The sequence below is a fragment of the Physella acuta genome, unplaced genomic scaffold (assembly GCF_028476545.2).
Source record: "Physella acuta isolate Inbredline_101_S28 unplaced genomic scaffold, ASM2847654v3 ptg000634l, whole genome shotgun sequence".
Lineage (NCBI taxonomy): Eukaryota > Metazoa > Mollusca > Gastropoda > Physidae > Physella > Physella acuta.
The window spans coordinates 221,226-248,563 of NW_026732153.1; the positions used below are offsets into that span (position 1 = coordinate 221,226).

Sequence of the window (27,338 nt, forward strand, 5' to 3'; positions counted from 1 at the left end):
TGAGTTAAGCCCCCTGACTTACAAGTGACATTGAGTTGAGCGCCCGCACTTTGTCCAGAACCGTTGTCATTTGTTGCTTGGCAAACATACACCCCTGCGTCATAGCGGGTTAAATTTTTAATGGTCAGGTTAGGTTGGCTGATTACACCTCCAGAGTACTTGGATGACTGCCCAGTCAGGTTCATGACTGCGCCATCTTTCTGCCAGGTCAGGTTTTTTATAGCTGGAATGGCTAGCACCGTGCAGGAGAGGACAAATTCAGGTGTTCCTTCTGGCTTCGTGTCCGATGTAGGGGATACAGTTACTTGCGGACTACCTGCAACACATTGGTTGGTGTTAACATTTTTAGACTGAAACTAGTTCAATTTGAGAGATTAGTTAAAATAGTTGAGCTAGACTGCTAACCCATGAGTCTTGTGCTCGAATCCGGGTTCAAATCAGTAGAACGTCCTTGAGTCCACCCAGTTCTGATGGGTACCTAACTTACATAAGGGAAACAAAGGTGGCTAGGCATAGTGCTGACCACACTATCCCTTCATATGCTGAGGACTATGAATCAGATGAACTACTACTGGATTTGCCCCATGTGTGTTGGGCAATAACAGGATTAAAAAGAAGTTAAAATAGTTAAGGGACGGAGTGGCCTAGCGGTAGAGAGTTGGACTGCTAACCCGTAAGTCTCGAGTTCGAATCCGGGTTCAAGTCAGTAGACCGTCCCTGAGTCCACCCAACTCTGATGGGTACCTAACTTTTGTTAGGGAAAGTAAAGGCGGCTGGGCATAGTGCTGACCACACTATCTCTTCATATGCCAAGGTCACAGAAACAAGTGAACTCTACTTCACTTGCCCTATTGACCGTCTGGTTTGTAAAGGGAACTTTACTTTTACTTTTAAAAAAGTTATACAAGCTCTCTGGGTACTTAGTAAATGTCTATTGGGTAAAATTGTTGAAGCTGAGGTGGAGTGAATGCCAATAGGCAACAGAATATAGTCACATGATCAGTGTATTTTTTAGTAAAATATTCCTGTCCCCCCCCCCCCCCCCTCCCTAAACAATTTTCATACTGAATGTAATATAGTTTTTTTTTGTTTATCTTTTGATCAATGAAAGTGTTTACCAGATTCTAAAAAATTGGAATGTATTGTTGTAATAGATTGAAATAATTGTGAGGTCAAGGGAACTCACTCTTCTGTATTAGTTATATTTATAATATTGTTATCTTGAGTGATGTCCCTTGTGTACGTCCTCTTCAGTCCTCTCTGTGTGTTACCATCGTGGTAGTTAGACCCATTAAATGTGTTATATACAACCACAGGCTTCTGTCGTCAATCTATTATAACTGGCGACGAAGGATAAACATCTACTAGAAAGAGCACCTACTTACGCAAAAAAGAGGTTTGCTAGAGCTTATTAGCTAATTATTTCTAGAATTATGGCGCTGTATGGCCAAATAAAAGAATTTGATGCGAATGATGAAATCATTCAAGATTACCTAGAGAGGTTAAGCTTTTACCTAGAAGCTAACGACGTGACGATAGAAGCCAAAAAGAGAGCTGTTTTGTTAACAGTCATAGGGCCTCAACAATTTAGGCTACTAAAAGACTTATGCGCACCAGCTAGTTTAACTACCAAGAGCTTTAACGAGCTGAGCAAATTGCTAACAGACCACCATGCGCCTACCCCATCAAAGTTTTTATGTAGAAGCTAGATTTGACAGTAGGACTCGTCAACCAAACGAGTCAATATCAGAATATGTTGCTGCTTTACGTCATTTAAGTGAATTTTGTGAATTCGGAGACACGCTGTCTGACAGATTATGTGAAAAGTTTGTGACAGGTGTAAACAGTCCTGATATTCAAAGAAAGTTGCTGCTCGAGTCAGATCTAACATTAGAAAAAGCAATACAACTTGCAATGTCATTCCAGCGGTCATCAGATGCGGCGAGATCTTTAGCACCTTCAGAGATCCATGCAGTAAACAGCAGGTTAGTCAATAAACATCAACCCCATCAGAGCATTCCAACTTATGCTAAACAGCCTGCTCGTTCAAATCCTAGATCTAAATCTAGTAATAATTATCAAAAATGTCATCGATGCAAAGGTCCCCATGCATCTCATCGGTGCAAGTTCAAGTCTGCAACTTGTTATAAGTGCAGTGAGCAAGGTCACATTGCCAAGGCCTGCTTTGCAAAGTCTTCGTCTGTTGCTAAATCTAGCCAGTCAAGACAGTACCGCAACCAAAGGCAGCACTATGTTAACTCTCACCAAGACTACCTAACCCAACCAATGAACCACTCTACCAGTGAAAATGCTCAAACTGATTCGCAGCCGGATTTCAACCTATTCTCTGTGAAATCAATAAGTCATGCTCCCATCAATGTACCAGTTTATATCAACGGTAAGAGCATCAGCTTCCAACTGGACACTGGAGCATCTCTAACAGTCATAACAAAGAAAGATTTTGACGCTGTCATAGGAGGATCAGTGCCTCTACAGCCATGTCACAAGTGTCTAACAACATACACTGGTGACAATGTTCCGGTAATAGGAGAGTGTATGGTTCATGTAAGTTATAATGGTCAAAGTGTTAAACTTCCTCTTCTTGTGGTTGAAGGAAATGGACCGCCATTACTAGGTAGGAACTGGTTAAGTGATCTTAAGTTAAATTGGGAGAGTATTTGTTCATTGAACAATGGAAAAGAATCTAGTCTTACTTCACTAGATAAAGTAATATCTGAAAATAAAAGTGTTTTTGGCAATTCAGGTTTACTAAATGATAGAACAGTGAAGTTAAGCATTAAAGATACAAATCCAAGATACTGCAAAGCTAGAGTTCCACCTTATGCAATGAGGAATAAAATTGAAAATGAGCTAAGTAGATTGGAATCTAATGGCATTATAAAGAAGGTAGACTATTCCGATTGGGCGACACCCATTGTGCCAGTGTTAAGGAAGGATGGTTCTATAAGAATTTGTGGAGATTATAAAACTACACTGAATAAGCAAATAGAGCTAAATAGGTACCCTATACCTAACATTGAGGAAATTTCTTTGAATTTGGCAGGAGGAGACAAATTCACTGAATTAGACTTTAGTCATGCTTACACTCAACTAGAACTGCATCCAGATTCAAAAGTCTATACGACAATAAACACACATAAAGGACTCTACCAATATGAAAGACTATGTTTTGGCATATCATCTAGCCCTGGAATTTTCCAAGCTGTCATGGACAGTATTTTTAAGGACATTCCAAATGTTTGTGTGTACTTTGACAATGTGTACATAACTGGTAAGAATGACACTGAACATCTTAAAACACTTGATAAAGTCTTGAAAATTGTTGGTGAAAAAGGTTTAAAGATAAACAAAGATAAATGTCAATTCATGCTGACAGAAATTAGTTTTCTTGGTTATATATTAAGCAAACAAGGCATCAGACCTCAACCTGAGAAAACAAAAGCCATTAAAGAAGCACCCAAACCTGAAAATACCCAACAACTAAGAGCTTTTTTGGGCTTGATAAATTACTATGCAAAGTTCATAGGAAATCTGTCTGGTAAACTATCACCACTGTACAAGCTGCTACAGAAAAATGCAACTTGGCACTGGGGTAAACAACAAGAAGCTGCTTTTAATACAGCAAAAGAGGCTTTGTCTGCTGACACCTTACTAACTCACTATGACCCAGGGAAAAGACTTGTATTGACATGTGATGCTTCACCAGATGGTGTAGGAGCAGTCTTGTCCCACATGGATGAGAAGGGTGACAGACCCATTGCTTTTGCCAGTAGATCTTTGAACCAGGCTGAGAAAAATTATTCTCAGTTAGATAGGGAAGGCTTAGGCATCATTTTTGGTGTTAAGAAATTTCATAAGTTTCTGTTTGGTAGGAAGTTCACCATCTTTACAGATCATAAACCATTGCTAGGTTTATTTGGAGAAAACAAAACCCTACCTGAGCATGCCTCACCAAGAATTCAAAGATGGGCTATCACACTAACTGCATACAATTATGAATTGAAATACAAACCTGGATCTGAGAATAGTGCAGATAGTCTTAGTAGATTACCTTTAAAAAACCAAAGCCTGAGCTATGTACCAGAAGATGTATTTGTTCTCTTCACTATCATGGATAACTCCAATATAAATGTGAATGATATTAAGAGAGAAACACAAAAAGATGAGTGCTTAATAAAAGTATATGAGTACTGTAAGAATGGTTGGCCTGAAGAGTCAGTGAATGAGGACTTAAAGCCATATAAAATAAGAAATTAAAACCCTTTGTGAAGATAATATAAAAGATGGAGAAGATGCAGTCCATTATCAGTCAGAGCTACCTAAACAAAGTATTTGTAACTTAATAAATGATTATGGTGATATGGCAATTTCAAATGCTTTAAGTAAGAAGGAATGTGATCATAAAACAACTTTGCTAACATCATTAGCACTTACAGAAACTAAAAGGGTAACATCAAAAGAAAAGAAAAAGGATTTTTGCCATTTAATACACCCACTTCAAATACTGGATCACAGTTGCAAAGTGATATTGTCCAGGATATTACTTTAAACAGTATTTTTGGTTACCAGGAAAGCACTATCAGATTACCTGAGAAATTGATCAATCAAAGAAATCTATGCCAGTTAAGGATCTGAATAATAGCATAATACTTTCAGATGCCAATTCAAAAATAGTTCCATTAAATCATGACAAAACATTCATTGAAAGAGAATTTGGTGTTAATGAGAATGTGTATCTAAGAAACTATGGGAGAAGGGAAAAATGGATACCAGGTCAAATTGTTCAATGTACAGGACCTGTGTCTTATAAAGTAAAAACAAATGATGGACTTATTGTCCGTAGACATGCAGACCAGTTAAAAATAACTTGTGCAGATAATAAGTGTGAATCTGTCAATCCCACCAAATCTGAACAGTTCACACCAACTCAGTTTGTTTCACAACCAAGTTCTGTTGATATGAGTGAACCAAGTTGTCTGGAGTCAGAAAATGTAAATTCTGGAGTTAATGATTTAAATCCTAGACCTCCTGAGATAGAGAATCCAGATGGTCAGAATCTTGAGTCACCAAATCAAAAGCCACTGAGAAGGTCAAGCAGGACAATCAAAGTCCCAAATAAGTTAGACCTATGATTTTAAAGGTCAAAAAGGACTTTGACATCATTGTTTTGTATCTTGATTATGTTGTAGCATATTGTGCATTGTTTGTAAGGATGTAATATACCATAGTGTTCATGTTACAATATAATTGGTGATTTTAGGATACTATCAATTGTTCTATTGAGAGATGTGTTATTGTGTTCTAAGGGTAAAGGGATGTAATAGATTGAAATAATTGTGAGGTCAAGGGAACTCACTCTTCTGTATTAGTTATATTTATAATATTGTTATCTTGAGTGATGTCCCTTGTGTACGTCCTCTTCAGTCCTCTCTGTGTGTTACCATCGTGGTAGTTAGACCCATTAAATGTGTTATATACAACCACAGGCTTCTGTCGTCAATCTATTATAATTGTGGCATCAGCTCTTTGCCAAGTCAGTTTTTTTTTTTACTTTCCCAAACTTAAGTTTTAAGCACCATCATATCTTGCTATGGAAGCAAATAACCAGTTGACACTAATACTAAAATTAAGAATAAAGAAGAAGTACAGTGACATCCATGGGATAATCATTTTGTGACAGTACTAAAGCTATGTTTAAAGTAATATAAAACAGACTTACTGATAACATTAAGCACAACAACTGAGCTGACTGTAGAACCAATACTATTGGCTGCGCCACAAGTGTAGTTTCCTGAGTCTTGAGCTGACAACAAATAAATGGTCAGTGTAGGGTTAAAGGTCGTTCCCCCTGAGTACTTGCTAGTATTGGCGGAGGAGTTGATGGCCCCCACGCCTATTTTGGTCCAGTTGAAGCTTGTTATAGCTGGGTTAGCACTGATGCTACAAGTCAAGCTCACAAATCCCACATCTTTTAATGAGATTGGATCAGTGACAACTGTCAACTTGGGCTTGTCTAAAGACAAAGGAAACTGTTTTAGAACCATAAAAATATCATTACCATCAAAACTTATGCCATATTTTTAAAGAGTGAAATAAGAACTGTGATAACTATCTGAAGCATTAAAACTATATTTTATCTAAAGAAAAAGAAATAAAAAGTAAATATCTTCCAATATAATTAACAAAAATGCTTATACTTTTGTTTATGTATGAGTTCATTAATTATACTGAAACACTTGTATTGCTGATTGGGAAAAGTGAATAGGTTATAAAAGAAACTATTAATTTTATTTTTTTGCTTTTATTTATAATGTATGTATGAAAAGTTGCTTTAAAAGATGAAACAGAATTATTGACACTATTTAAACATAACTTTTAACACTGGAGGGATGGTGTAGTCTAGAGGTAGAGCACTAACTGCTAACCTGAAAGTCTCGAGTTTGAATCCAGGTTAAAATCAGAATAATGGCCCTGAGTCCACAAGCTCTTATCGGTACCTAACTCACATTAGGGAAACAAAGGTAGCTGGGCTTAGTTCCGATCACATTATCCCCTTGTAATGCCATGGTCATTGTAACTGATGAACTCTACTTCATCTGCCCGTGTGTCTTGGGCAGTAACAGGAAAAGATTTATGATTAATACTGTACCTGTAACAATGAAGGGCAGAACTTACAGAAGATGTTTAAAGATGAATTAGGGCCCTGACTAGGCCCAAAGCTGTTGTTGGCCACACAAGCGTAGATGCCAGTGTCAGTGTCTGTCAGGTACAGGATAGTCAGGTTAGGTCTGGTAGTGGTGCCGCCCTGGTACTTGGTAGAGTTGGATGTGTTTAGCCGCTGACTGTTCCGAGTCCAGTAGAGGTCTGTGAGTGAATCTAGAGGTGTGACGTTGCATTCCAGAGTTGTCTGTTGGCTTTCAACGCCAGTCAGGTTAGTGGTGGTGGGTGGTTTTATTACTGGAAAAGCTAAAAAAAGCAAAGCATTAAATGGTGAATAGTCGTCAACTGATACTTCTTATTTTAATGAACTTAGTGTTGTCATGAAGTTGGTGCTTATTCAATAAGCCTGTGTTCATTCAGCTGGGTAAAATATTAAGTGTTCAAAATTTAATTTGGCCTTTTAATTGAAAATTTGAGCATGACTCAGAGTTTATCATTACATGTGAATTTCTAACAGTTTATTTATACTTTTGTGATGAATGTTGAATAGAAGTTGTGAACCTATTGTATGATTAAATATCTCTTAACAATATCTTTTATTTATGGAAAGTAATAAAACTAAGATGATTGTAAAATGTAAATTGGAATAAAATAGCATTGCCTATTGGTGAGGCATACTATATTTTTTATACAAGAAGCTATAAAAAATAAAAATATGCAAGAGAAATATTTTTAATGATGTAAAATTTAAAAAATGTGCAGAGAAAAATATTGTATGGCTAAATACAAAAAGTAAAGAAATGCAGAAACACGCTGAAGAATTTAAAATGAAAAAGCTGGTTTCAAATAGTGAAGAGCTGAAAATTGAAAAATTCTTATTAGCAGTTTATGTTCAATGTATAAAACTAGCAATTTTAAATTGAATAATGAATACACCAGCAATGCCATGAAATGAAAAATAAAATGGAGTCAGCATTTATAAATAAGGTTTTGAAAAAAAACATTAAAAGCATTCACAAATTGAGTACAAAAGCCTGACAGATTTCTATGTTTTAAGATGTTTAAATATCCAAATATAAAACTGACCATTGAGATTGTTTATAGTTTATACTCTTTATACTCTGTCCCCTTGTAAATATTTTATTTGTTGTAAGAAGACATTTTCTCAATGTGGTAATAATGAAGGCAGCTTTGAACAATGTAGGTAAATAAATGTGTCCAAACCAAATATTTCCGTGTTCTTAAGTGGTTTGCTTTATAATCTTTAACTAACTAGCAGCCTACAAAAATATCAGTCACACAAAATATCAGTGAATGCCAAAGCCATTTTTTCCCCCTTTAGCCTATAAAAAGCCAATTATCAAGCATGATGAAATAAACCAACCAATGAGCCTGTAGAAATGTATGAAACAAAATGCTTCATACACTGAAGAGTTACAGTAATCCTAAAAAATAGAAATATAAAAAACATTTATCTCATTTTTCAAAAAAAATTATAAACAAAACAATGTAAAAAAATTATTTAAATAAATATTAATTAAATTAAATATAATATAATATTAAAACAGTATTAGTGTCAGAGATAGAAAGTTATTTTAACAGTGGGTTTGGTTAAATTTTAAAAAGTTGTTTAAAAAAAATAGTTCAAAAACAAAAATCACACAATTATCAGGATATATATGATTCAGTCACAGAGTTAGTATTTTAGCAGGACATTTAATAGGCATTTCAATCTAAAAAGTTCAAGTTCAATTTAATTTCAATAGTATTCAAATACAGAATTTAAGTATTTTTTTGTTTATAATTAAATACTTATCATATAGTTTTATTACATTTTCCACAGTTAGGGTTATTTAACTTATGGAACATAAAATTTTGGGGGTGAAGAGATTCAATATTTTACTTTACTCTGAAGTCCCAGGCTGAAGTTAGAAGTACAACTCACAGAAAACTGTTAGCATTAGAGCTGAGCTTGTAACTCTTCCAACATCATTCTCAGCCACACACGCATACAGCCCTGGATCAGAACTGGCATCTAAGATTAAAATGGTGAGATTTGGCGTGGCTACTGTGCCGCCAGAATATTTGCTGGAGGTGCCTGTGGTGTTTAAGGGCAGTCCGTCTTTGGTCCAGTAGAAGCTGGAGAGTGCTGGGAAAGCTGTCACAATGCTGATCAGGGTGATGTTGGTGCCTGCTTTGGCTGTGATGTTGCTGGTGTTGACATAAATTGTAGGTGGGTCTGAAATTGTGTGTAAAATACATATTGTATATACAAATGTTTAACATTCAAATTATTTAATAGAAGTTTGTAACATTAATCAGACAATGTAAAACATTATTAAAAAAGAGGTGAATTTGATAAAAGAAATATTAAAAGTAATAACAACATAAAAGCTAAAAAAATCCTTCAATTAAAACCATGTATTTAAGTAAACACTAAATATTTTCATGAAAAAAAAAGTTGAGGGAAGGTGAATAAATTATAATTTATAACACATTAGGTATAATGATTTGTAATGTATAATATTCATTTAAGAAATGATACTTATCAAAAGCAAAAAATTGTTTAATTTAATTACACCATGTTTAAGTGTTGTAAATTATTCATTTATGAAATGATGCTTATTGAGAGCAAAGAACATTTTGCTTAGTCTATATTAATTATAACCTGTTTAAATGTTGTGGGGCTTACACATTGTGTTCTATGCACTGACATGTCTATAGAAGATAATACGTTTAGCTAGAAGTAGATTCAACATATATATGTTCAATAATAAACAACCAAATTTATCACTTACATGTAACAAGAAAAGAAACTGGAACTTGATTTGAATTAGATCCTATACTGTTTTCCACTGTTAAAGTGTAGAGCCCAACATCAGATCGAGAAATATTTTTGATGGTCAACTCTGGATTTGTTGGTGTAGCACCACTGTACTTGGACAGCTGGTTAGTGACATTGATCACCTGGCCATCCTTCTTCCAGGTCAGGAGGACTGGGGCTGGGCTACTGTCTACTAGGGCTGTAATTGTGTATTGAGCAGTTCCTTCTCTTACTGAAATAGTTGTCTGATTCATCAACACCACTGGAATATCTGTAAATAAAATTTAATTATTTTATATTTTTATATATTAATTAAAGTATATAAAATAGTAACAAAATAAAAAAGATAATAAAAGTTTTTTTTTTTTATATGAAACTTGAATATTTGTTAAAAGCTTAATATAATCAGACAAAATATAATAAATGGTCAAAGTAAGATCAAGTACAATATCTAAAATTCTTGTCATGGTGTAATCATGCAGTAGTTATCAATTTTGTATTTGGCATGTATAGAAAAAGAAAACGTTTTAACTAAATAATAATGTATAAATCTAAAATAGACTTCATCATATTATACTTACAGTTCACAACAACTGATACTGATTGACTGGAGGAAGCTCCAATGTTGTTAACAGCTACACATGTATAATTTCCAGTGTCTGTTTTTGAAGTGTTAATAATAGTTAAATTTGTATTGAAAATTGTCCCCCCTGAATACTTTTCAGGATTAGAAGTGGAAGAGATGTTACTGTTAGATTTCCTCCAATAGAAATCAGTCAATTGAGGGTTGGCATCTACATTACATGTAAGAATTATTGTACTTCCAGAGACTGTGGTTACAGGACTGGTGGTTGCAGAAAGCTTAGGGGCATCTGTAAAGAAAAATAAAATAAATTTCAACATTTTTTCACTGGCAAAAACTTGAACTAAAAACATACAAATACAATTAAGTTATTTCAAGATTCCAAAGAGGACTTCAATAAGGATTTATATTCGGATTCAACAATGTGCTATTTAAAATATTTGCTTGAAACTTTCCTACACTTAAATTAAAACATTTGATATACAACCTAAACTTTTAAATGCTAAAATTTGCTATAATCATCAATTTTTGAAAACGTTATAGAATAATTAGCCATACAAGGTAAATAATAAATAATAAATATAATTAAATTAGAAGACATCAGTTAATAGTTAATACACTTAACATAAATATAATTGTGTCTTACATTGTACGACAACATTGATGATATCACTGCTAGAATTCCCATAAGAATTTCTGGCCACACAAGAATAAGATCCTTTGTCTATTGGGGTCAGTGACAAGATGGTCAAGCTGGGTGTTGCTGTTGTGCCACCAGAGTATTTAACAGTATTATTGGTAACCAGCCGGTGACCATCTTTCAACCAGTAAAGTTCAGTTAGTGTGTTCAGTGGAGTGACCTGACAACTAAGGGTCACTTGCTGGTTTTCAATGACAGTGATGTTTGTGTTTGGAGTGACTATCACTGGGACAGCTGAAATAATATTTTATTTTAATAAAAGTTTTTAATGATGGCAAAGATTATGTTAAAATTTACCCATTTTCAAATATGCTCAATTTGGTTTTTATGGACAAAGAGTGTAAAGAGAGCATACTTATTTTTAAAAATTATTTTTTAGTTTGTAAATTGCATAGATTAAACAAGTTAATAAAAAGTCTAGTGACAATTTAAGCGCAATTTCCTTAATTAATTTTTTGTGACCAAACGAAAGGATAATTTTGAAAACTTTCTTCGGCAATATTGTTCTAAATTATGGCAGGTATCGATTGGTAAATGTTTCAAGTCGCTAAGTGGTCTGGTTGCCAAGATATGGGCCAAAAACTGCATTTTTTCTAGGTTTTTTGGCTATTTCCGGGAAATCCAGGAAGGAATTCAGGGAATTTTTTGGCCCACAATCATCCTCGGAACTTGCTTAACATATTTGCTTTGGAACTAGTCCTTGATATTGTTTCATTGAGGAGGAGATACGACTTAAAGCTGCGGACACACATCCATCCATCCATCCAGAAATAATGAATTAATAATCGCAATTGTCAGTATGGAAATTGCGCTAAAAACTAACTAACAATTTATTAAAAAAAAAGATTTAAAAAGTACACATCTATTTTTAAAAATTATCAATAAAATCTACTCACTTATAACAACAACTGTGACAGGATTACTACTTGTAGTACCCACAGTGTTGCCAGCTATACAAATATAATCAGAGCCAGCATCAGAACCTGATGAACTCAAGATTCTCAAGCTGGGATCACTGGTTGTTCCCCCTGAATATTTGCTAGGATTGTTGACATTAATGGTCTGACCAGATTTTGTCCAAGACAAACTGCTGATGGCTGGAACTGCATCAACACTACAGTTTAAGGTAATGGTTTGGCCAGCAACCACAGTCACTGTTGAGTTGGTTACTGCCACACGAGGTACATCTGTAGTAATTGTGAAATGTATGAAATATATAAAACATACAATAAAAATTATTATCATTTCAAGACTTAAAAAAAATAATTGTTTAACTAGCAAATCAAAAAAAGAATACTGCAAAAGTGCTTTGCTTTAATGCAGTCTAAAATAGAACAAATATTAAACAATATTATGTTCAACTATTTTTTATTTTATTTTGGGTTTAAACTTATTGCGTTGTAGAATGATAATTTTGTTAGAACATTTAAGTTATCCTAAGATTAAGTAACTATATTTAGTTTTTACAATGAAAAGAATGTAGGCCTTTATTTTTTATAGCACTTTTAGCCTTTTAAATGTTATTTAATAAATATATAAGAAGGAATTTATAGGATTTCCATTAATACTCAATACACTTAACATAATAAAAATTGTGTCTTACATTGTACAACAACATTGATGACATCACTGCTAGAATTCCCATAAGAATTTCTGGCCACACAAGAATAAGATCCTTTGTCTATTGGGGTCAGTGACAAGATGGTCAAGCTGGGTGTTGCTGTTGTGCCACCAGAGTATTTAATAGTATTACTGGTAACCAGCCGCTGACCATCTTTCAACCAGTAAAGTTCAGTTAGTGTGTTCAGTGGAGTGACCTGACAACTAAGGGTCACTTGCTGGTTTTCAATGACAGTGATGTTTGTGTTTGGAGTGACTATCACTGGGACAGCTGAAATGATATTTTTTTATAAAAGTGTTATAATAATGGCAAAGATTATGTTAAAATTTACCCATTTTCAAATATGCTTAAAAAATGGTTTTATGGACAAAGTGTTTAGATAGAGCATACATTTTTTAAAATTATTTCTTAGTTTGTAAATTGCATAGATTAATAAACTAACTAACAATGTATAAAAAAAAAATTATAAAAAAATAAACATGTATTTAAAAAAATTACCAAAAAAACCTACTCACTTATAACAACAACTGTGACAGGATTACTACTTGTATTGCCCACAGTGTTGCCAGCTATACAAATATAATCAGAGCCAGCATCAGAACCTGATGAACTCAAGATTCTCAAGCTGGGATCACTGGTTGTTCCCCCTGAATATTTGCTAGGATTGTTGACATTAATGGTCTGACCAGATTTTGTCCAAGACAAACTGCTGATGGCTGGAACTGCATCAACACTACAGTTTAAGGTAATGGTTTGGCCAGCAATCACAGTCACTGTTGAGTTGGTTACTGTCACACGAGGTACATCTGTAGTAATTGTGAAATGTATGAAATATATAAAACTTTCCGTAAAAAATTTTATCTTTTCAAGACTTTAAATAAAAAAATGTGTCTAACTTGCAAACCAAAAATGAATACTGCAAAAGTGATTTGCTTTAATGCATACTCAAACAGATCAAATATTACAACTATTTTTTAAAATACTTTTGGATTTAAACTTATAGTGTTGTAGAATGATACTTTTGTTAGAACATTTAATTTATTCTAACATTTTAAGTAACTATAGTTAATTTCCAGAATGAAAAGAATGTAGGCCTTTATTTTTTATAGCACTTAGCGTTTTAAATATTATTGAGCTGAATATCAAATAATTTCATTAATAAATATATAAGAAGGAATTTATAGGATTTCCATTAATACTCAATAAACTTAACATAATAAAAATTGTGTCTTACATTGTACGACAACATTGATGACATCACTGCTAGAATTCCCATAAGAATTTCTGGCCACACAAGAATAAGATCCTTTGTCTATTGGGGTCAGTGACAAGATGGTCAAGCTGGGTGTTGCTGTTGTGCCACCAGAGTATTTAACAGTATTACTGGTAACCAGCCGCTGACCATCTTTCAACCAGTAAAGTTCAGTTAGTGTGTTCAGTGGAGTGACCTGACAACTAAGGGTCACTTGCTGGTTTTCAATGACAGTGATGTTTGTGTTTGGAGTGACTATCACTGGGACAGCTGAAATGTTAATTGTTTTTAAAAAAGTTTTATAATGATGGCAAAGATTATGTTAAAATTTACCCATTTTCAAATATACTCAAATTGATTTTTAAGGACAAAGAGTGTCAATAGAGCATAAATTTAAAAAAAAAAATAAAAAGTATTTCTTAATTTGTAAATTGCATATGTTAAATAACTAACTAATAATGTGTTAAAAAAAAAGATTAAAACAATACATATGTATTTTAAAAAATTATCAATAAAACCTACTCACTTATAACAACAACTGTGACAGGATAACTACTTGTATTGCCCACAGTGTTGCCAGCTATACAAATATAATCAGAGCCAGCATCAGAACCTGATGAACTCAAGATTCTCAAGCTGGGATCACTGGTTGTTCCCCCTGAATATTTGCTAGGATTGTTGACATTAATGGTCTGACCAGATTTTGTCCAAGACAAACTGCTGATGGCTGGAACTGCATCAACACTACAGTTTAAGGTAATGGTTTGGCCAGCAACCACAGTCACTGTTGAGTTGGTTACTGCCACACGAGGTACATCTGTAGCAAAAATTTAATTTAAAAACTAGATTATTCATTTGAAATATGAGTGTCTTAAACTTTAAAATATAAAACAAATTATATTAATTAAATGTAAAATTAACAGACTAAATCAATAATAATTTTTTTTTAAATGAGATTCAAAAGAACAGTAAATACATAATGCGAGTGTTAACAGAACACTCTTTACACCATATGTGTATAACCTTAACATTCAATAGATAATCTAAACTCTTTTTTTGTTTTATACAGCTATACTTGTGTTAAAACAGTTGTCATTACTAAAGGTTCACATAGTAGAATGTTTTATTTCATAACTCTATGAAAATATATTACCAACATATTTTTTGTACTTGCTTTCTTTATATGTTCTTAGGCTAAACATAATTATTTCCTTATATAATGATTTCATCATATTTTATACTATCAGTATTTTCAGATAACACTTCTTAATGAATCAGCATTAATTACATTATGAAAGTTAAATTGTGCCTTACATTGTACGACAACATTGATGATGTCACTGCTAGAATTCCCATAAGAATTTCTGGCCACACAAGAATAAGATCCTTTGTCTATTGGGGTCAGTGACAAGATGGTCAAGCTGGGTGTTGCTGTTGTGCCACCAGAGTATTTAACAGTATTACTGGTAACCAGCCGCTGACCATCTTTCAACCAGTAAAGTTCAGTTAGTGTGTTCAGTGGAGTGACCTGACAACTAAGGGTCACTTGCTGGTTTTCATTGACAGTGATGTTTGTGTTTGGAGTGACAATGAGTGGGACCGCTGTAATAAATTTAATAAACAGATTCTTCAGCACCTATTTCATCACAACTATGTTCTGACTTGTGTAAATTTTCAAAAAAAAATGTGGCATTATTGAATTTCATTCTTATGTTTAAAAAGAAATTCTCTTGTTTTCAAATTTTTTAAAAATTACCTTTCTTAAAATGAGAAAAATCCAATTTATTTTGCAATACATGGTTTCTAGCAGAAGGTTGTGATAATATATTTCATTAGGATATAACTACATCTATTTGTTTAATTTGAATTTAAAATAAGTCTTTGTCCTAAAAATGTAACATCTTAATACTAGAGCTACAAAATATGTGTAAGTCATTTTCATTATACTTACACAAAAATGACATACACACAATTTAAACTTTAACTGCATTTAGTTCATATTCCACCTTTTTAAATTTCTTACATGAAGCATAATTAAGTTTAAGGTAATGGTTTGACCAACAATGACTAATATTGTTGAGTTTGTCACTGTCACACGGGGCCCATCTGTGAATGTTTCAAGATTTGTCAATAACATACCAATAGCAAGTGGTGGCATGGCCAAGTGGTAAAGAGAACTAAACTGCTAAACCGAAAGTCTTAAGTTCAAATCCTGGTTCAAATAAGTATAATGTCCCTGAGTATAACCATCTGAAGTGGGTACCTAACTAATGTTAGTGAAACAAAAACCCAGTATGCTAAGGTCATTGAAACAGAGGAACTCTACTTCATCTGCCCCATGTGTCTTAGGCACAATCAGGAAAATATTATATTAAACCAAAAGCAGTTGTTGTTTTTTTTATGTGTATGTGAAATATAGCATGTAAGATTGAAATGGTTATTCAAAATAAATTGTAGCCTATAAACTGCTATTGAAGTGTTACCTTTTATCAATCTAAATGTTTCCATTTATCAATTAGAATTAGTTTTTCAGAAAATTATAACATTGCCTTTTACTAAACAAATAGTTTTCACTTAATAATTGGAATAAGTTTGGCATAGAAATATATTACAGTATAAAATATTTTATTGAAAAAACTATGTATTAAGAAAAATTAGTAAATAGGCATGATCTATTTTTATATTTTTTAAACAGTTAAAACAATAACAATGTGAATGTAGATGTTCTTACACAGTACAGTGAGAGTAATATTTTCACTCTTGGAAGTCCCATAAGAATTAGTTGCTACACATGAATAAAATCCCTCATCTCCAGGAATAACAAAAAATATGACCAAATTTGTAGAACTATTAGTTCCTCCAGTATATTTTGTAGCATTAGAAATGTTTAGTTGTTGCCCATCTTTCACCCAATAGAAGCTAGTGATAGAGTCCAGTGGTGTAGCTTCACACTTTAAGGTCACATTTTCAGTTTCATTTGCAGAAACTTTTGTAATTGGGGTTGATATGACTGGTGCAGCTTTAAAAAAAAATAATTATAGAAATTAATTTTATATTTTCTTTCTTAGTTTTTCCAGAACAAGATTCACTGAAAAGTCTACTATATGAACAAAGGCGTAGCTAGAGGAGGGTGCATGGGGCGGCTACCCCAGGTGCTGACTTAAAGGTTGGGGTGCCAATCGGGATAAAACAATGAATAAAAAAGCTCATTTAGAGCTGCATTACTAAATTATACACAGTCGAAGCTATGGAAAATAGACAATTACTCAGTTTTACTCAGTGGCGTAGCAAGGTCGGGTGTCACCCGGTGCGGCACTTAATGGTGTCACCCCCCCCCCCCCCAGAGGCATAGAGACCCTTCCCAGGGATAAACTTTCAAATTTTCGATTTGCACCCCCCCCCCCTCCTCGAACTTTCGATTTGCACCCCCCCTCGAGTTTTTCTCCATATATTTTGCTATTTTTTTGCCTTGGTGTCACCCCCTAAATGGTGTCACCCAGTGCGGTCCGCACCCCCCGCCCCCCCCCCCCTCACTACGCCCCTGGTTTTACTGGCTTATTTAACTGTTTTTTTACATCAAAGTTTTTAACTTAACATAACCATTAAGGTACAGTGAATGGTAAAAAAACGCTCTCAACCTTTCCTAACTGGGATGTGGGGGAGGGGGGACCTTTTTACAAATGCCAATGTGAATAACTATACACATGAGGAGGGAGGGGCACAAAGTTGAAAGTTCACCCCAGCACTGGAATGGGTCACTATGCCTCTGACTGAATACACTTAATTTTAAAAACTGAGTAGCTATTAAACTTAAATATAATCATTGTCAATTCTCCATTCATGTGCTGTGTTTTGCTGTTTGGAACTAATACTTTTCAAAGAAACAAACCATATAGCAGCAAATGTCTAAGAAATTTTTCAGAAATATATATTACATGCCAAATAAATTTTATCACACTTACAATTCAAAGTCAAATTGACTGGTAAACTTGTGGTGGTACCCAGAGAATTGCTAGCTACACAGTAATAGTTGCCAACATCTGAAGGTGCAGCAGTAAAAATTTTCAAAGATCTATCAGTGATTGTTCCCCCTGAATACTTTGTTGGGTTGGCTGTAGAGCTGATAATTGTTTGCTCAAACTTCCAGTAGAACTCTGTAATGTTTGGGCTGGCATCAACTGAGCATGTTAACATGATTGTCTCCCCTGGGCGGGCTTGAATAGAAGAGTTCCCAACACTTACATGAGGAGGATCTGTTTGATAAATTAAAATTATTATTCATTAAGTAAATTAAAACAAAATTTGAAGTAGATGGAATAAGATATTTGACACATTTATTAAAAAATTAAATATTTATTCTTTAGCTGCTATATTAAAATATTTTACAATCAAATATTTTAATTTTAAAAAATCAGGAGTGTTTATCTTGAAAACAATTACATCTTTTCTACATTGAATAAATTAACCACTAATCTTTTAAATGTTTTCCTATTAAAATTAAAATTTCAATTAGATTTATTTTCAACAACAAAACATTTTTCTAAATCCCAAGGAAACTATTGTTTTTAGTCTACCTTAAAACCCCATTGTTAAGTTAAATGGGAAAATTATTTTAAAAGTGTATCTGCTTACATCGCAGACTATAAGAAATCTAGATAAAGGACAACTACCTTAAAAATAAAAACTTACATTGTAAACTGAGTAAAATATTTCCACTCTGTGCAGTGCCATAAGAGTTATTGGCAGCACAGACATATTTCCCAGCATCCGCTAGGGTCAGTGAATTTACGGTCAAGCTTGGGGTTATTTTGTTACCACCTGAATATTTGCCTGTATTAGATGTGTCTAGCCTTTGTCCATCCTTAGTCCAATACAGGTCAGTCAATGAATCTAAGGGTATGACTTCACAGCTTAAAGTCACTTGTTGATTTTCAGATGATGTAACATTGGTGCTTGTTGTAGATATTACTGGGGATGCTGTTAAGTGTATACCATGAAACTTTAACCTAGATACATCTATTAAACCAGTGGTTCCCAACCTTTTTCGAGTGGCGACCCCCTTTTATAAAAATTAAGTGACCCGCGACCCCCATAGAATCAAAAAGCCGAAATTTAGTATGGAAATTAATAAGCACTAAAATAACATTTTCTAGTAGACTTTCAATATGAACTACTCTTGATAACTGTTTTAATACCATGAGTAAAATTGCATACTATTCACTAAACATTAGTGGTTAATTTTTTTAATAGCATTTTTTTTTTGTTAACGCCAACCTATGTCATTATCATTATCTTAATTTTATTTTTAATCGAAAAATAGTGTTGAAAATCTATTCTCGAAAAGTCAATCAATTTTACGTTTGGGTATGAATGGTGAATACTACACCAAAATTGAGTGTGCAGTTTTTTATCTTACGCGGAATCATTCTACAAATCAAAGAATTCATCTTGTAATTCATCGTGAATGCTGGCAACATCGAGGAAAGAAGAGAATGGATAATGCGTCAATGCAGATTCTTCTGACGTTTGCAACTAGCTTCATACCGACGAAAGAACTCCATATCATAAACTCATGACTGAGAAAAACTTTGTACAGTACGCTTTGCTTCTTCTCTATTCAATTTCCAGTGATTTTAGTAAAGCCAAATTTTAAAAATTCTTCTAAATATTTACGTTTTGTTTCAAATTATTAAGGTTTATTATACCAGTTTTCGACCCCCCAGAAAGCCCTTCGCGACCCCCATGGGGGTCGCGACCCCCAGGTTGGGAACCCGTGTATTAAACCAAATGTAAACACAATAATCAAAAATTCATTTCTTTGCTACATATTAAATAATATTAATATCCAAATATTTATGATTGAAATGTGTGCAGTGTTTCTTCAAGACTTTTTCTCTAGGGGGGGGGGGGGGGGGGGTACTTGAACTTTAGGTAGGGGTAGGGGGGCAGACTAAATAAAAATTTGGAGGGGTGGGGGAATCCTGTTAAAAGTATATATTTTCAATATAAATTCCATTTCGTTTGGGGGGTGGTGGTAGACTCTCTTTAAAGAAATGCCTAGAAGAAACATTAAATGAGTGATTTAAAAACCTACTAACTTATAACAACAACTGTGACAGGATTACTACTTGTATTGCCCACAGTGTTGCCAGCTATACAAATATAATCAGAGCCAGCATCAGAACCTGATGAACTCAAGATTCTCAAGCTGGGATCACTGGTTGTTCCCCCTGAATATTTGCTGGGATTGTTGACATTAATGGTCTGACCAGATTTTGTCCAAGACAAACTGCTGATGGCTGGAACTGCATCAACACTACAGTTTAAGGTAATGGTTTGGCCAGCAACCACAGTCACTGTTGAGTTGGTTACTGCCACTTTTGGGCGATCTGGGAAATTAAAAAGCATGTTTCACAGTTTTTTATGACATACTTTTAAATTACCTGCTAAGTACTGACTAATATTAATACATAACTATTCCAACATTGGTGTCATAATAGTTTATAGGCAAATATATTGGATATAAATGGGATTTAGTGATAACATTATTCCCATTAAAATTAAAACCGTTCTTGTTTGGGTATAGACTATATAAAAAGCTAACTTATAAAATATGGTTCATGACAGTTTTAAACAGCTATAAGAATTACTTTAAATGATCACATCATTCAATAAAGACATGTTTTTAAAGTAATGAACTACTAATAATTTTTATTGTTTTAAAAGCATTTTTAAACAGCTATAAGAATTAGTTTTGATGATCAAATCATTCAATAGTGAAATGTTTTAAAATAATGAACTATTAATAATTTTTGTTTTAAAAGCAAGGATGATACTATTTTAATATTAAGGGCTAGTTTTGTAAATTTGTTTTAAAATGGAGTTGTCTGTATTTTGGAAGGAAGATTTGTATTTTTTAATAATTTATTTTATAAACTTTATCAGTGAAATAGTCCTTAGGTATTTGAAATTAAAAATTCATTTAAAAAATAACTGAAATAATTAATCAATTAAAAGCTCACAAGTTAGATCCACTGTGACATTACTCCCTGGCACTGTACCAAAAGCATTGGCAGCCACACACATGTAGGTGCCACTGTCTGAGATAGACAAAGACTTTATGGTCAAGCTTGGTGTGGACAGGGTGCCACCCGCGTATTTGGTTGAGTTGGTCGTGTTCAACCTCTGTCCATCTTTTGTCCAGTACAGGTCTGTCAGTGATTCTATGTTTGTGACAGGGCAGTGTACAACAACTGATTGGTTCTCTGTGCCGTTAACAATTGTGTCATTTGATTTGATGACTGGAACAGCTGTTTTGATTGGACAATATTTTTTTATTTAAATTCTTTGATTTTGTGATTACATATATTAAGTACAGGTTCAGCTTGTGTTTTTAACAAATGCTAAATTTACTTTCAAAACAACTGTTAAAATTGTGACATGACATGCAAAAAATATCTACTAAAAAGTCATTACATAAAAAAGCAAAAGCATACACCTTTACAAAACATAGCTAAGGGGGTAGGCTTCAGTAAAAACACTAAATTTAATGCTTTTGACAGACCCACTTTTTGAAAATTCATAAGAAATTAGTTTGAAGATCTGCACTTACAATTTTTAGCTGAATACCCCAAATGTAATATTTTATCATTGGTGGAAATCCTACAAAGAGGTAAATTTTTCAAAATGGCCTCCCTTGTCAAAGTTACCAAAAAAACATTACCCATTTTTTAAAACGGAAATGCATATTTAGATATAGAGAAAAAATCGTTTTCTCTCTAGTATTTATAGTATTAAAAAAGTTTTTATTACTGGAGCCTACCTCCTTAAACTATAAGTGATTTGATTACTCACTTGTTACAGTTAATGATATATTTGAGCTTGTGGTTGTTCCCTCTGAATTGGTAGCTACGCAGGCATACACACCAGGATCAGACTTTGGATCGAGGCTAAAGATGGTTAGGTTTGTCTGAGTTATTGTGCCACCTTGATACTTTGGACTTGGAGTTTGAAGCTGTGTACCATTCCTGGTCCAGTAGAAGTTTGTGACACTTGGTAAAGCTGATACAGCACAGGTAAGGGTAGCATTGGTTCCTGCTTGTGCTGATATTTCATTGGAGCTGACAATAACAGAGGGAGCATCTGGAAATATTAAGAGGACAATGTATAAAAATAAAAAAAAAAACAGTTTTTATAATATAAAATAAAATTGTGCTCATTATAACAGCCTGGTGCTACTAAGGTTATTGTAACATAAGTTTTAACATAAGTTTTAACATCAGTTTTAACATATTAAGTTTTAACATAAGTTTTAACAGAAATTTTAGCAGAAGTTTTAGCAGAAGTTTTAACAGAAGTTTTAACATAAATAACATAGTAAAGCAATAATGTGCATTAACGTGAAAAAATTACTGAAGATGTCTTTTGATTAAAAAAAATTAAAATTATAGACAATTAGAAGCAGTTGTCCATAAAAGAAGTCAAAAAGTTTTACTGGACATGAAGCCCTGTCCCTTGTTACCACACATCATTAGCAGAAAGCCAGTCACTTCCAAAAAAATAGCATACCTATGTTCCTCTTCCTCTCCCCCCCCCCCCTCCCCACACTCCCACTTTAAACAATTATTTTAACACCTTTCATCATTTGTTTTCAAGTATTAAAAAATTTAAATTTCAAATTTGTTATCTCCCTTAGCTCTAAATATCAGATTGTGACTTGTCAGATATAAAACTCCCCCCAAGATTTATAGACGACCCACTTCAGGTCGATATACCGTATAAACCCCATTACAATATAATCCAGTTTCCTTGATAATATAATCCACTTACATGTAACAAGAATATTGACAGCACCACTGGAACTTGAACCAAAGCTGTTGGTAGCCCTGCACACATAAGCACCAGAGTCAGAGCGGCTGACGTTGTTTATGGTCAGACTAGGAGTGGCTGTTGTACCACCAGCATACTTGGGAGATGGGATGTTTAAAGGCTGTCCATCTTTCAGCCAGATGACTGAGCTTACAGCAGGATTTGCATTAACTTCACATGAAATTTTAAACTGCTGGCTTCCTTCAGAGATTGTTATATTTGTAAGGTTTACTTTTACTTCAGGTGCAGCTTATAATAAAGAGAAAAATTGACATTGAATTAGAGAATAGAAGAAAATGAACTAGTTGTATGTCAGATATATTTCTTAACTCTAAGCTATTTCAGGGTTTGAAAAGAGAAGGAAATAGGAAGCAGATTTTGATTTTTGATTTTTTTATTTTGCATCACATGAGCTAAGCAAAAAAAAAATGCTACTCATTCCTTTTGCTTTCAAAAGAAAAACTAAGTTCCAGTCTGACCTTTACTGAAACAAACTTCAGGTTCAAGCCACTTCTTTAATATCTGAACTGAATCACTCTAATAGATTTTATTTTTTAATGCAATATAGTGTGGCTGTTTAACCATTTGTGTCTTTTACCATACTTTTTTGTACTTCAATATTTTATTTACTTCTCATAACTCTGCTGTGATTTTAATAAACATCTGCTGGGTTGCTATTTTTTCTAGTGTTAAATCTTCTTAGTTAAAAAAAATCAGCTGTAGTATTGCAAAGAGCAATTATGTGGATATAACATTATAACTAATGAGATAAAACTACTACGTCTTACATGTAATGGTAACAATGTATGCACTACTGTTAGTCGTTCCTGTAGCATCACCAATGACACAGACATAGAGTCCACTGTCGGCTTTAGACACATTGTACAGAACAAGAGTTGCCTGGTTGATTGTTCCCCCTTGATACTTGATTGGATCAGAGCTTGTGTTAATGGGTTGTCCACCTTTGGTCCAGTACAAAATAGTGACTGGTGAACTTGAGCTAACATTACAAGTCAGTACAACGATCAAGCTCTCATTACTTGAGATTTGGCTAGGGGTGTTTACCCTGGGAATACCTGTTAATTATATATATATATATATATATATATATATATATATATATATATATATATATATATATATATATATATATATATATATATATATATATATATATATATATATATATATATATATATATATATATATATATATATAGGCCTATAATATATATATATATATATATATATATATATATATATATATATATATATATATATATATATATATATATATATATATATATATATATATATATATATATATATATATTATATATATAGGCCTATGTATATATATATATATATATATATATATTTTAAAATAACTAGCTGAAAATGAATTTTTTTCTGAGATATAAAAATCTTTTGTTTTGTTTCCTTTAAAATGTAAGAAAGCAACTTAGAAATTTGATAAAGTGAGGTGTAAGATGATTTGCCATGAACTAAACACTATACTATGTTAATGCAAGAATTAGATGTCTTTTACCTATAAAATATAACTGAAAAAAAAACAAGATTGAAGTAGACAGATTTAAAAAGTAATATTTTTAAATACTGTAGATATAAAGATGTATTTTAACTTTCAATAAGCTAGTTAGCACCTCAAGAAACAGTAGGAAAAGCAATAAATTATACGCTAAAATGTTTGTGATAACTCAGTCACTTACTTGTATACGTAACAGTTACGTTATCACTTTTAGTGGTGTAAAAAGAATTGGTGGCAACACAGGAGTAAACACCACCATCTGATTCTTGTGCCGAGAGAATGTTCAAATTTGTAACCGCTGATGTTCCGCCTACGTAGTGTCCCGCATCGCTAGTGTTCAGTCTCTGACCATTTTTAGTCCAGTAAAAATCAGTTAAATTGTCCAGAGATGTGACAATACATGTCAGTGTGAATGGCTGATTTTCACTGGCAACAATGTTCGTGTATGGTACAGCGACCACTGGGCTAGCTAAATTTACCAGTGATATTATTGGAGGAGTGAGATACAAAATGAGGAATAGATAGTAGAATATGTTAGTAGCAAGTGTAAAACATGTGATCATGAACAAATTAAAATAAAAATTAAAATCTGAAATTAAAGAAACAAATATTAGTATTTTATATTTTTATAATAATGTAGCTAGCAGCTGGGAACATGTCTTGTTGGATTCTTGTGGCTTTCTGGAAATAAATTTTTTTTTATTTCAATTTTTATAAGCATGTGTTTTAAAGTGATAAAAGTACACAGCAGTGCATATATTCATAGCTGATATAATAATAATAATAATGACAATTATCCCTCTTGTGTTAGTTGATTATATTATTTATGTCTGTTTAATGTTAGTTACCTATACCAACATACAAAATTAAAAAAATAGAAACTTTAACAAAACATGAGAAAAAGCATATAAAAATTATATTAATTTTAAGTTTCCTATTTCAAAGCAAAATGTAAGCAAAACATGAGAAAGTTTATAAATTAAAATAGTACACTCAGCTGATTTATGTCACTTAAGTTAGTGAAAATTTCCTGTTTTACATGTTTTAAAAAAATTATTAAAATATGTAAATTTTATTAGCAAAATATTTAAATAAAGGTAAATAAAAGGTTTAAAAAGCTTTGTTTACAATGTTTTAAAAAATGTAATTTTACATTTTCACCCAACACATCAATATATAAATATCAGCCCATGAACCAAAAATTTAAAAAATAATTTGCACAATAAGCCAATGCTGAACATATTAAAAGCAACACTGATGTTTTTGCGTGGGGTTACAAGTTGCAGCCAACAGCATGTGGATATACGTGGATGATAAACACAATCCGTTGACGGGAAGTGTGACACTCACACAAGACATGAACTTCCTGAATCTGGCCTTCCGCAGTTCCTAATCTGTTTGCCGCACGGCAAAAATAATTCCCTTCATCAGCGGGAACCAAGTTGTTTATGGTCAGAGTTTGCTGGCTGTCTGTGAGCAGGTATTTGCTGCTGTTGCTCATGTCGAAAGTTTGGTTGTCTCTTAGCCAGGTTATTACTGCTGCAGGGTAGGAGTTTACGAAACACCGAAGGGTCACTGACTGAGACAAGTTTCTCTGAAAAGCTGTTTGTTGCACTGGCTGAATCTTAGGCAAATCTGGAATTCATAATGGCTTTTTACATAAGTTTCAACAGATGCAATGTCCTGCTTTCACAAAATATAACTATTGCAATGGATTTTACATAGAACAATATTTAAATTGTAGAAGTTGCACGTAATGTAATCAGAAATCTGCTTTAAAAACCCATTTAAAAATTATGTCTATAAGTTATGATTAAAAACAAATAACTGTATTTTAAATATATTTAGTAATACAATGATAACATGTGTAGATCATTTATCTTTTATTATCCCAACTATCATTCTTTTACAACAAAAAAAAAATTAAAAAACGTAGGCCTAAACAAATCTGACTGTCGATTCTCTGCTTGATGTTATAATGACTATTACGTATTCAATAGTTAAGTGTTTTTTATAACTTACAATTAACGAGTAAAGTAACAGAATCACTAATTATTTTCTGGCCGGTTTGATTGACAGCAACACATTGATAATATGCGGAGTCAGATGGTGCTACAGACTCTATCACCAGATCTGGATATGTCTCGTTATAATTTCCTGGAACAGCAGTCTCTCCTCCATTCTTGGTCCAGAAAACTGAAACGACTTCCCAAGCCGGGGTAAACGAACAGCCCATGACTACTTTCTGTCCTTCATTGCGCTCGTAATAATGTGACGACACATTAACAATTACTGGAGCTAATTACAAAATGATTACAAAATTGATATTAATATATATATATATATATATATATATATATATATATATATATATATATATATATATATATATATATATATATATATATATATATATTTATATATATATATACATAAAGTTTAAATTATTAAATAAATGTACTGGTTTTTGTTGAGCTGGGAGTTGATCATCTTTATACTGCTGTTGTCACATTCTGTAAAATAATTCTTTTACTTGGCTAAAGTACTCCACATTTTGATGTTTAAAATATCAAAATATATTATAAAAGTGAGGCAACATAGCAAGAAAATATGAATAAAACAAGAAATAAAAAACTAAATTTTAACTTATCAGAATTTTGTACATTCAAAGTTCCCTAAAAAAAAACTTATATTTACTTCTTCATGATCTACAATCATATAGGATGGATTTTTTGCAAACCTAATTGTAGCATGTTACTCAACTACTCTCAATCATAACATGATACATGTTGACAGATGATATAAAAAAAAACTCGGTACATTTTCATCAAATACCAATTTTGAATGGAAACTTAGCTAAACACACTGAAATAAATTTATAGAATAAAAAGTGACATCATAGTGTATAGAATGATTGTAAACATGCCATGCCATTAGATGCAACTACAGAATCTACAAATATGCTAAATATGGGCTTCTTCCATTAAATTGATTTAGCATTAAAATAAACTAATTTAAACAGCAATTAAAGCATTAGAAAACTACCAAAAATAAAATAAAATCAGCAATTTTAAATATACGTAGAATATATTTTTTTAATAGAAGAATCTGAAAAGTAGGCTATTGTTGCAGTAAGTTCAATTAAAATTTTTTTTTTTTTAATCTCTCCACTTTCTATAAGATATAAATTAAAAACAAAAGCTTTTAAGGGAAGCCACAAGGTCACACATGCATGACTAATTAAACTATGAGTAGTTTCCC

At 32.9% G+C, this 27,338-nt stretch overlaps 1 protein-coding gene across 1 annotated transcript in view; it reads right to left on the reverse strand.

The window, feature by feature from the left end:
- The window catches only part of LOC131948251 (hemicentin-1), a 73,641-nt gene that overhangs the window by 15,460 nt on the left and 30,843 nt on the right, over positions 1 to 27,338 (reverse strand). The window contains exons 12-35 of the mRNA XM_059309785.1: positions 26,100 to 26,375; positions 25,428 to 25,712; positions 24,259 to 24,546; positions 23,318 to 23,605; positions 22,491 to 22,778; positions 21,516 to 21,803; positions 20,684 to 20,971; positions 19,760 to 20,050; positions 18,351 to 18,638; positions 17,624 to 17,914; positions 16,393 to 16,680; positions 14,976 to 15,263; positions 14,188 to 14,478; positions 13,644 to 13,931; positions 12,925 to 13,215; positions 12,392 to 12,679; positions 11,685 to 11,975; positions 10,735 to 11,022; positions 10,087 to 10,377; positions 9,480 to 9,776; positions 8,627 to 8,920; positions 6,697 to 6,987; positions 5,741 to 6,034; positions 23 to 316 (exon numbers count right to left, since the gene is read on the reverse strand). Of these exons, the coding sequence (XP_059165768.1) occupies positions 23 to 316; positions 5,741 to 6,034; positions 6,697 to 6,987; positions 8,627 to 8,920; positions 9,480 to 9,776; positions 10,087 to 10,377; positions 10,735 to 11,022; positions 11,685 to 11,975; positions 12,392 to 12,679; positions 12,925 to 13,215; positions 13,644 to 13,931; positions 14,188 to 14,478; positions 14,976 to 15,263; positions 16,393 to 16,680; positions 17,624 to 17,914; positions 18,351 to 18,638; positions 19,760 to 20,050; positions 20,684 to 20,971; positions 21,516 to 21,803; positions 22,491 to 22,778; positions 23,318 to 23,605; positions 24,259 to 24,546; positions 25,428 to 25,712; positions 26,100 to 26,375 (6,945 nt within the window). The remainder of the gene's footprint in view (positions 1 to 22; positions 317 to 5,740; positions 6,035 to 6,696; positions 6,988 to 8,626; positions 8,921 to 9,479; positions 9,777 to 10,086; positions 10,378 to 10,734; positions 11,023 to 11,684; positions 11,976 to 12,391; positions 12,680 to 12,924; positions 13,216 to 13,643; positions 13,932 to 14,187; positions 14,479 to 14,975; positions 15,264 to 16,392; positions 16,681 to 17,623; positions 17,915 to 18,350; positions 18,639 to 19,759; positions 20,051 to 20,683; positions 20,972 to 21,515; positions 21,804 to 22,490; positions 22,779 to 23,317; positions 23,606 to 24,258; positions 24,547 to 25,427; positions 25,713 to 26,099; positions 26,376 to 27,338) is intronic.